Source organism: Helianthus annuus, chromosome 7, assembly GCF_002127325.2.
Source record: "Helianthus annuus cultivar XRQ/B chromosome 7, HanXRQr2.0-SUNRISE, whole genome shotgun sequence".
Classification (NCBI taxonomy): Eukaryota; Viridiplantae; Streptophyta; class Magnoliopsida; order Asterales; family Asteraceae; genus Helianthus; species Helianthus annuus.
Genome location: NC_035439.2, coordinates 145,896,918 through 145,908,794, shown reverse-complemented (window position 1 = coordinate 145,908,794; position 11,877 = coordinate 145,896,918). Strand labels below are relative to the sequence as shown.

Here is an 11,877-nt window from a genome sequence, read left to right as displayed (position 1 = left end):
GATTGTTTGTTTTTTAAACTTCCCATCTTTATAACAATTTTGCAACTTTATAACAATTTTGCATCTTTAAAACAGTAAGTACAAAACTTTCAATTCCTAATGTTCTATTTCCATCAAACACTCAAACAATAAACATAACAAGCACTTACACGGATTCAAAACGAACTACAACAGAAACAGGATCCTATATTCATATATCTATAAACATGCCACAACAAAATCGTAACGATTCTTACAATCAGTGCACAAATTCCAAAATACACAAAACAAGTACAAACACAGATTCAAAACTAACTGCAACTGAAACAGGATCATATATAAAGAAGCTACAACAACAAAATCGCAACGATTCTTACGCTCCAAAACAGGAACGGAGTATGAAATATCAAACTTCTATAACTTAATTGTAACCCTAGAATAATTACCTGAAGAAGAAGTGGTCGTAAGAGGCTATCATAAATTGAAACAATGAAATCGCAAACAGATATGTATTCGAATTTAGATATGTTTTCAAGCTTGATTTTCAGTTAATTAGAATTTAGATTTCACTAATAATGAAAAGGTGAAATCTGTGAGTGACAGACGAACCAGGGTGGGGGAGGTGACGTCGTGTCGCAACCCTCGATCCCAAATCCCCGGGAGGGGGCGGCCGCGAGCCAGTTTCGGTGGTATCATGTTATTGTCTAATTTGGCAGCGGAAAATTTTCATCAGGACCGTAGTTAGGAAATATTTTATCAGAGTAAAATACCACATTTCCATAACATTAAACACATGGATAAAACCCAAGTTTTCAGTACACACATTTTTATAGGGATACACCCTATTTTATTGAATAAAAACATCTATTTTGTTCTTAGGTAACTTTATTGCCATTTTTCCAAGCCTTCAGTGCTGTCCAGCTGGCTTTTATTTGGCTTTCACATTTTGTTACCTGAAACGCGTTTTAAAAACATTTTGTCAGTGGGAAATACTGGTGAGTGAATCCCAGTTTAATCAAGTTTAACTAAAAACCATTGTACAGTATTGAGGGCGATCTCGCAATTATATTTGTTTCCAAGTAATAACAATTAACATCCATGGTACTGTCGAAGCAAACTTATGGAAATGTTACTCCTTGACCAGGTGGTAACAAATTTTGTATACAAAACCCCAGCATACTCATAATAATTGTATTCTTACAAATTATAACAACCCACGGTAAACCGACACCCTCATAATAGTCCTGACACCCTAATATATTTTAAAATGTCCTAACATGTCTTTATATGCACCCCGTATGTGTAAACCGAGCCCCAAAATATAATATAACATATAAAATAAATTAAAAACAATAATTATTAAGTTGAGGCGGGCCGCATAGGACCTCACCTCCATTTAACGCGGGCCGCGCGAGGGTATAACTAGACTTCGCTTAAATTATTAGTTAACGCAGGCCGCGTACAAGCCCGTTTAAGTTTACGCGGGCCGCGAGAGTCTCGATTAGTGGCGCAGCCCGGTGATGACACGTGTCATCATCGTGTCGAAGCTAGTAGGTGATCCGGACAAGCTACGCTTTGACCGCCTGTTGACGCGGCCGCGTAAGGCCTAGCCTTACTTAACGCGGGCCGCGAGAGAGTTCGATTTCACAACTATAAATAGAACGCAACGGCCTTCAGTCCGTTTCGCTCATTCCTTTCTTTCTTTCTTAATTTTCGGTAGTGGCGTTACTATACCCGGGTATTATACCCCCTAAAATAGCGATGTTCTGCTACGATGTAAGTATTATAACCCCTGGAGACGTATTAGATATGCTGCCCGATTGATATAGGGTTCCGTAACGGCTGTCGTGGTTCTGCCCGACGTAGTCGTTGGAATGCCGTCTCGGGGAGGGTATTACTAATGTTAAAATGGGTTATTATACTAACACACGTGCATTTGTGTAATTTATAGATTATCTCCAGGAAATCCTTACGAAAAATCTAAAACAGCAATGTGAGTAATCTCCTTTTTGTTAACAGTTTTTACAAAAACCTTAACCTTTTTACAATGCAATTTAGCAGTGATTAAGTCTTTGTAATTCTACAATTACTGCCGGTATGTTGGGGTTTTGTATACAAAATTTGAGTAACGTTACCATTGGACGAAGAGTTAGCCAATGTGTAATACGACCCTCAGTCAGACTTGACACTACTGAATGAGCAATTGGGTAGATATAAACATTGTAATTGCCCTCAATACTTTTTAAATTGAATTAATATGTCTTGATTAAACTAAGATTCATTCACCAGTATTTTCCACTGACAAAACCTTTTTAAAACGCGTTTCAGGTAACACAATGTGAAAGCCAATTAGAAGCCAGCTGGACAGCACTGAAGGATTGGAAAAGTGGCTATAAAAGTTACCTAAATAAAAGAAAGCGTTTATTTCAATAAAGTGGGATTTATCCCTGTAATCCAGTTTGTAATAAAAACTTGGGTTTTACCCATGTGTTTAATATTATAAAATTTTGGTGGTTTACTCTGATTCAATATTTCCTAACTACGGTCCTGATGAAAATTTCCGCTGCCAAATAAATTAATAATGTGATACCACCGCAACTGGCTCACGGCCACCCGCTCCCGGGAACTAGGGATCGGGGGTTGTGACAGAAGGTGGTATCAGAGCTATGCCACTGATTCAGCCACAGAAGTGTTCTGCTGACATCAAAATTCAAATTGTTAGGAAATAAATTATGAAAATACGTGCATAATTGTATTTACTTGTTATGTGTTATCTGACTATTTGGTAGTTTACAGTATGAGCGACCAAGGACCCTCTGACGCGTATCGTCAACTGTCTGGTTCGCCTAGGAGCGAAGGCACCTCCTCTTCTCATCCTGCCCTCTCGGGGTATTCTGCTGACACAGAAGAAGGAATCTTTGTGTTTAAGGCTCAGTCTGAAGAGCCATTTCCTCAGAAAAAGAGGGGATGGTTCAGTAGGGGAGCACACGAGCGTAGGAAAAGAATGAAAAAATTACAGGATCAGCGAGTGTTAGCCGCAGCAAAAAGAGAGACTGATGCTTATGCTCAGGATATGCTCAATAGGGGTATAGCTAATATCCATATTTTAGCAACCACTGCTGCTGACCCAAACCTGGAACAAATGCTAGCACCCCAACCACAACTACCAAATCCTGACCAACCCATGGAAGTAGAAAACCCAGAAAACCAAGTGGAAATGCCTGATTACAACCCGGAAGAGATACCTAGGGTAGCTGCACCCAATCCCCTAGATCCAAACGATTATGATCCCTGGTGGAACGAGGTTAGGGACTACGTGCAACAACCCCGATTCAGGAAAATGTGCCAATGCCCAATCTAGGAGCCTACCCAGGGTTAGATCCTCAAGATCCCTACAACATTAGTGATGCATATGTTAGGGAAATCTTAGAAAATCCTACCCTTACCAGGCCCCGTACCAGGAACCCGTACCTCAGATTCCAAACCCAGTCCTAGAACCTGCACCCCCAATGAGTGCAGAAAATGTCCAAGAACTTAAGACTTTTGGGGAGGAAATTTTAGAAAGCAGTGAGAGAATGCGACAGGTGGGAGAGCGTCTCGTCTGGAAGTACGACGAGCGCAATATGGATTTCTGGATGAATCCATATCAGTGAATGTGATGGAAGAACAGTAGTAATAATAATAATATAATATAATAATATATGTGTGTATGTGTTAGAAAAAAAAAACTACGGATGCATACTACTAGTATTGTAGTTTTACATTTCAGTCAGTATTGTAATTTTAATTTCTGTACTGGTGTGTATTGATGCATACTATATAAATAGAGTAAAAGTCGCAATGTTCGACGCTTTTGGCTAAAAATATGTGTCATGTGACTGGTTGTATTTAAATATTATTTGTGATATTAATATCTGGTAAATGTTTAAAATTCAGATGGCCGACGAGGGAAATCAAGAAAATCTGAATAACGATAACTAGAGTAACAATAACGTGGCTAACGAGAATCCAAACAACAATAACAACGGAAATCAAATGGATAATAGTGCTGTTCAACATATTGTGGCACAGGGAATCATAGATGCAATGCCATTTATTATTCAAACAGTCCAAGAAGCAAATAATCAAAGTAAGCATAGCAGTAAGCGACCAGTTGAACCAGAACACAGCGTGAACAATGGACTCGTACTTCAAGCGCCCATTCCCAAAAGAAGAAGAACCATGCCATATGGTTGTTCTTACAAAGAATTCTGGTCCTGCAAGCCAATAGAATTCTCGGGCAATGAAGGACCCATTGCAGCTTTACGCTGGATAGAGAAAACTGAGGCAGTTCTAAAAATAAGCAAGTGTGCTGAAGAAGATAAAATAATGTTTGCTTCCAACTTATTTAAGAATGCAGCTCTAGAATGGTGGAACACTATCCTCCAGTCAAGAGGAAGTGATAAGGTTTATAACATGGAATGGGAGGAATTTAAGAACATGGTGGAAAGAAAATTCTGCCCTCCTAATGAAAAGGAACAAATAGCAAATAAATTTCTGAATCTTAGAATGACCGGGGTAGACAGTAAAGGTTACACTACCACATTCTTTGAGTATGCTAGGATAGTACCAACCCATGCATCACCTGAACCAGTGTTAATCTCCCGTTATATCTGGGGATTAATTGGAGAGATTAGACATGTAGTCAAGGCAGCTAGACCCCAAACCATAGAAGAAGCTGTAGAATTAGCCAATACCTTGACAGATGAGCTAATCCGTACTAGAGAAGAAGACCAGAAAAGAAACCTAACCCACAAGCTTACTCAAGAACTCCGTTCTGGGAATTCCAACCGTAGGAATGTAGGTTCTACATCTGCACCTTATTGCAAGTATTGCAAAAGGAAGCATTCTGGAAAATGCTCTATATACTGCAATTTCTGCAAAATATCAGGTCACAAGGAAGAAGATTGCAGGAAGAAAGCTAATAGCAGGGTATGCTTCAACTGTGGAGAAAAAGGTCACATCAAGCCAAACTGTCCAAAGTTAGCTCCAGCTGCAAACAACAAGAACCCTAAAAATGCTAGAGCATTCGTTCTAACTGCAGATGAAGCCAAGATGATTCCAGACGTCATTGCTGGTACGTTTTTAGTTAATGATATTTTTGCTAAAGTATTATTTGACTCTGGTGCAAACCAAAGTTTCATTAATACTTCGTTTTGCAAACTCCTAAATAAATCATTAACTAAACTACCACAAGAATGTCTAGTAGAAACCGCAAATGGAGAAACCCTTAGAATTTCCGAAATCTTGCAGGGAGCAGGAATAGAAATTTTTAATCAAAAGTTTATTGCAAACCTTTACCCAATGAATCTGGCTGGATTTGATGTCGTGTTAGGTATGGATTGGTTAATAGCCAATAAAGCCAGTATTTTATGTGATCAAAAGGAAATTCAATTAAAATCACCAAGAGGTGAAAAGATCACAATTAAAGGAAATAAACCATCTAGATCCACTAAATTTATTTCTGTGATGAAAACTGCAAGTTGTATAAGAAAAGGATCTATAGTGTATTTGATTTCTATAATCACTAACACTAAAGGAAAAGAATTAAAAGACATTCCAGTAGTGTCCCAGTTTTCAGATGTCTTTCCAGAAGAATTGCCAGGATTACCGCCAGACAGGGAAGTCAAATTTAGAATCCATCTGATACCGGGAACAGCACCAATTGCCAAAGCACCTTACCGTTTGGCACCCGCTGAAATTCAAGAACTGAAGAAACAATTGGACGAATTACTGGGAAAAGGGTTCATACAGCCAAGTTCTTCGCCATGGGGAGCACCAATATTGTTTGTCAAAAAGAAGGACGGATCAATGCGCATGTGCATTGATTACCGTGAGTTGAATAAAGTCACGATTAAGAATCGGTATCCACTACCGAGAATTGATGATTTGTTTGACCAACTTCAAGGAGCTCGATTTTTCTCTAAAATCGATTTAAGATCAGGATATCATCAATTAAAGGTACAGGAAGAGGATATTCCTAAAACTGCATTCAGAACAAGGTATGGTCATTATGAATTTACCGTCATGCCATTTGGTTTAACCAATGCCCCAGCCGCATTTATGGACATGATGAACCGAATATGTAAGCCATATTTGGATAAATTCATAATTGTCTTCATAGATGATATTCTAATTTACTCTAAAAGTAAAGAGGAGCATGCTAAGCACTTGCACTTACTTTTAAGTTTGTTAAGAAAGGAAAAGCTTTATGCTAAGTTTTCAAAGTGCGAATTTTGGTTAGAACAGGTACAATTTCTCGGACATTTAGTAAATCATGAAGGAATTCATGTAGATCCATCAAAGATCGAGGCAATTACTAAATGGAAAACCCCTGAGTCACCAACCGAGGTTAGAAGTTTCTTAGGATTGGCCGGTTATTATAGAAGATTTATTCGAGATTTTTCTAGAATAGCCATTCCTTTAACTAAGTTAACCTGTAAATCTGTTAAGTTTGAATGGGGAATAAAACAAGAAGAAGCTTTTAGAATTCTTAAGCAAAGATTAACCCATGCACCTATATTAGCATTACCAGAAGGAACTGAAGATTTTGTAATCTATTGTGATGCCTCTAAACTAGGTTATGGATGTGTGTTAATGCAACGCCAAAAGGTTATAGCTTATGCCTCTAGACAGCATAAGAATCATGAAGAGAATTATTCAACCCATGATTTAGAATTAGGAGCCATAATTTTTGCCCTTAAGATTTGGAGACATTATCTTTATGGTAGTAAGTTTACCATATTCACAGATCATAAAAGTTTAAGATATGTTTTCGGGCAAAAAGAGTTGAATATGAGACAAAGACGCTGGATGGAATTGCTTAGCGATTATGATTGTGATATCCAGTATCATGCAGGAAAAGCCAATGTAGTGGCAGATGCTTTAAGTCGAAAGTATCATGAGAAGCCAAAAAGAGTACGTTCTCTTAAATTAAATCTGCAAGTAGATTTAAATGACCAGATTAGAAAAGCACAAGAATCAGTAATCAAGGAAGATACTGAAAAATTAAAAGGAATGATTAAGGAATTAGAACAAGGAACAGATGGAATTTGGAGATTCCATAAAAAGAGAATGTGGATACCTAAATTAGGAAACCTACGTCACCGTATATTAGAAGAAGCCCATAAATCTAAATATACGATGCACCCAGGAAGTGATATGTAACACCCCAAAACCTACAAGCATGTACATTATATAGTTAAATAAAAATGTAAACCTAGTTAGAATGTAATTTAGAAGGGTAATCTAAAAAGAGTAAGTTTCAGTCAATTAAAAACATATGTATATACATGAGGGACTAAAGGAGGAAATGAGGAAAGTTAAGCTATTAAAAAGAAAATTAACACACACCACACACACTTCAGTGTGTGTGGGTGTCGCCTGGAACAAGGAAGCAAGAACCAAAAACCCTCAACATCATAAAATCAGCAAATTGAAAGGGAATCCATGGCCTAAATTACTGCATGTGCACATAGAAACGTTCAACTAAGTTAGTCTATCGAATGGTAAGTCAAATTTTATGATTTGGTGATTCTTCATAAGTGGGTCTTGATTGAAACATGATGATTCCTTGAAATTGATTATGAACATATGTTAGAATCATTATATGGAGGATAAATCATGCTTGAATTCTGATTATTTCGATGATATATGATAGACCCACTATGAAGGTTAGAAAGATAGTAAAATATGATGATCTTGTTAATTCAAATTCATGCAATATTGATGTAAGGATTGTATGTGTTAGAATATTAGTGAATGTTTGATATAAGATGTTGATTATGTGAAATTAATTGACTATAATGGTTAATGTTGAGAAATAGGAAAAGTATGCATAGAATACTTGTACAATATGCTTTGTTGATGATATGCACACCAAGTGTTTGTTAAAATGCTTAAATGAAGAGCTTTTATGTGAAAAAAGATAATCTCATGTAAGTAGGATGTTAGACGGCTAGAATTGAGAAATTTGTAATTGATAACTTGATTCTATCTAGGAAAAGAATGAGAAATAAAGACATGAGATTGAAATATGTTGATTATGAATTGTAGGAGTAAAAGAGGAAGACACAAGCCATTCCGGATCACGAGCTAAACACGACAAAGGTAAGTTCTTGCTTACATTGTATTACTAGCATGTAACGTTGTAGTATCCTATTGTTCAATGGATGGAATTGTTAATTGTAACAAGTTGATGTGAGCCGTATATGCGAATTAGATAAGGGTCGAATGAGTTAAAAGGGTAATGTGAGAAGTTTAGAGGAGCTTATGTCCGAAAGAAGGTTTAAAAGGTTTACTTGAGGTCCATACTTGTAATTGATGTCGTATGAATTTTTGTAATAAGAACGTCTAGCGGGTTGCTTGTATGTAGGTAAAGCTATTTGATGGATGGCATATTTGGACCGAACACACTTGTGATGCACGCTTCCGCGAAGTTGCTAGTCATAGCCTAAACTTTTGTTAAATGTTTCTTTTGTTAAAAACGGGTCTTATGTAAGTAACTTAATCCGGTAGTTCTTGGATCTTGAACTTGTAGTTAAAAAAATTTGTTTGGGTTGTAAACTCTTTTGTGACTATTTCGTTAGTTATGTCGAAGTAATGCAGAATTTTACTTATGAATTATTCGACCCGTTTGGTTTTTGTCATATGAAGCTCGTTAGTGTCTTTTAAAGTTTTAGACCTTACAAGTTGGTATCAGAGCCTAGGTTTGAGGGATTCGAGTAGGTGATGGTGCTCGAACTCAAACCGAAAGCTCTTGTGAAAGTGTGTTCGTTCCAAAGCGCCACGCAAGTAAGTGATTTAAGGATTTTATGTTTGTAGATAGAAATGGGAATGGGTTATGGTTTAGTTACCAGTATAACATGGTTGGGGACGTTAAGGTGCGCTATGCAAAGTTTCGGGACTGCCTAGGACCGTTTCGGGTTGGAAAAGGGGCTGGAAATGAAAGATTTTAGTAAATCAGCGTTTGCACAACAGGAAGGCCGTCGGCGACGGACTTCTATACCGTCGGTGACGGTACCCCTTCACCCGACGGCCTAACTTCCTGCCTACGGACAAATGGCAGCGACGCAACATTCTAGGGACTGTCGGCGACGGCCCTCCCTTGTTTGATTTTCCTGAATTGCTTGTTTGTTATACAGAAACTCCTTAGTTCAGTTCTAGTCTTCTTAAATGTTTGAAACCCTTCAAGGTGACAACGAGACTATGAAAGTTAACCGACTTACGTATCCAAGGGTGAACGTGTGAAAGAATGAGAAGTTGTGTATACAAATGAATGAAGTAAGTAATGTAATACGAATGTTGTAAAGAGAGGTCGAATGGATCTATAACTTAAGAGAATAAATTATTAAGAATGAATAATGCATAGAATGATGAGGAGAACGAATGTAACAATGTTTGACACGAATGTTTATTTGTAGATGGCAAGTGGAGGAAACACGGATACTACCGAACGTATAACTCGAAGCGAGTTAAACAAGATGATCTCGGATGAAGTAACGAGGGTAATTGATGCAAACGTTTCCAAGCTAGCACAAGCGGTGGAGGGTCAAGTACTAAGCACGGTAGAGAATATGATCACGGGCAAGGTGGATGAATTGAAGGAAATGATAGCCGGAATTCAAGGCAAGAAAGAGGCAAGACGGTGCACCTACAAGGATTTGATGGCATGTAAGCCTACGACCTTTAACGGGGAAATTGATCCCATAGAATGCCAAAGATGGATAGCTAACATTGAAGGGGTGTTCATTCGGAGTCATTGTGACAAGGAAGATCAAGTCATGTTTGCCACGGGGCAACTTTTACGAAGGGCTAAAGATTGGTGGGACTCGTATAGTAAGGAGATCGGAGAAAATCGAGTTCAAACTTTGACTTGGCAAGAATTCAAACAACCTTTTGTCAAGTATCATTGTCCACAATCAGCGGTGGATCGAATCCAAGAAGACTTTCTCCGACTCCGACAAAGGGATGAATCTGTCAATGAGATCACGAACACCTTCCTTGATCAACTGAAGTTTTGTGAAGAAATAGTTGGGACGGAGAGAAAGAAGATTATACGTTATCATGGCATGCTGAAGGCTGAAATTCGGGAGTTCATAACTCCTTCAAAATGTGAAACTTTGGACGAGATCATCGATCTAGCGAGGGATAGGGAAATTGAAATAAAAAGGCAAGACGAACGTGGAGAGAAAAGGCAAGCCGAGAAGGGGTCAACACAAAGCTCATCTAAGAAACCCAAAACGCAGGATCAAGGAAAGAAAGAAGCTTCCAAGGGAGGTTTTCCACGATGTAAGACATGTGGAAAACCCCATTCGGGTGAATGTTTGTTGGGAAGGAAGGGGTGTTACAATTGCGGGCAAGAAGGGCATCCATACTATAACTGTCCGAATCCCAAGAGGGTATGCTATAATTGTAACGAATCGGGCCATGTGAAAGCTGATTGCCCAAAGCTTAAACAAGGAGTGAAGAAGGAAGGAAAGAAAGAAGAACCCGCGAAAGCTAAGGGAAGAATGTTCCAAATCTCCACGGAAGAAGCGAGAGCTCACCCGAATGTGGTCTCAGGTATCTATATGATAAACTCTATACCCACTTATATATTATTTGATACCGGAGCTAGTAGATCATTTATTTCTAGTGAGCTTGCACGTTTCCCTTTATTCACGATAGAAAGAATGTGTACACCTCTCGAAGTAGAAATTGCCGACTGTAAGAGTTACCTTTTGCACGAAATATGTAGAGGTAGTAAAATCACTATAGATGATGAAGATTTTGATATTGATTTGATTCCCATGGTTTTGGGAGAATTTAAAGTAGTGGTAGGTATGGATTAGTTATCTCGTTATCACGTGGAAATTTTATGCGAAAACAAAATTATTCATGTGACATCCCCTAAAGGGAAACGGGTAACCATTCATGGGGAAAGGGAAGTAGGGGCAAAATTTTGCACTATCTTAGAAGCAATTAAGTATGTGAGGAATGGAAGTAAAGCATTTTTAGCCTATGCAGTCGATACCAAATTAGGAGCTTTAAAAATTGAAGATACTAAGGTAGTGAATGAATACCCGGATGTATTTCCGGACGAATTGCCGGGACTTCCACCCGAGCGGGAAGTCGAGTTTCGTATCGAATTAGAACCAAATGCCAAACCGGTAGCCAAAGCCCCTTACCGGTTGGCACCCGCGGAAGTACGGGAATTAATGGTCCAATTACAAGAACTTCTCGACAAGGCTTTCATACGCCCTAGCGTGTCCCCGTGGGAAGCGCCTGTTTTGTTCGTTAAAAAGAAGGATGGGTCGATGAGAATGTGCATCGACTATCGTGAACTTAACAAACTCACGGTAAAGAACCGATACCCTCTTCCGAGAATAGATGATCTCTTTGATCAACTACAAGGGGCAAGTTGGTTCTCAAAAATCGACTTGCGATCGGGCTACCATCAAGTACGAGTAAGGGAAGAGGATGTACCTAAGACTGCGTTCAGAACTCGCTACGGACATTACGAATTCCTGGTAATGTCATTCGGGTTAACTAACGCTCCGGCCGCTTTTATGGATCTAATGAATAGGGTATGCCGAAATATGTTAGATCAGTTCGTCATAGTGTTTATTGATGACATTTTAGTATACTCTCGTAGCGAGACTGAACATGCAAGTCATTTACATCAGGTACTCGAAACGCTTCGAAAGGAAAGATTATATGCTAAGTTTTCTAAGTGTGCGTTTTGGCTTAGGGAAGTACAGTTTTTAGGACACGTAATCAACGAAAAGGGAATTTTAGTGGATCCCTCTAAGGTGGAAGCCGTGATGAAATGGGTACCTCCGAAAAATGTTAGTGAGGTAAGAAGTTTCCTAGGTCTAG

General features: G+C 38.6%; 1 protein-coding gene and 1 long non-coding RNA gene across 2 annotated transcripts; both read left to right on the top strand.

The window, feature by feature from the left end:
• The first annotated feature begins 7,391 nt into the window (after window positions 1-7,391).
• Window positions 7,392-8,562, top strand: LOC110867522. Its single transcript, XR_002551660.2, has 3 exons — window positions 7,392-7,526; window positions 8,074-8,127; window positions 8,393-8,562. It is a non-coding gene; the product is annotated as an uncharacterized LOC110867522 (long non-coding RNA).
• An 878-nt stretch (window positions 8,563-9,440) lies between these two features.
• Window positions 9,441-10,850, top strand: LOC110867271. Its single transcript, XM_022116396.1, has one exon. It carries the CDS (start codon window positions 9,441-9,443, stop codon window positions 10,848-10,850), a length of 1,410 nt encoding a protein of 469 aa, XP_021972088.1.
• Window positions 10,851-11,877: the final 1,027 nt, after the last annotated feature.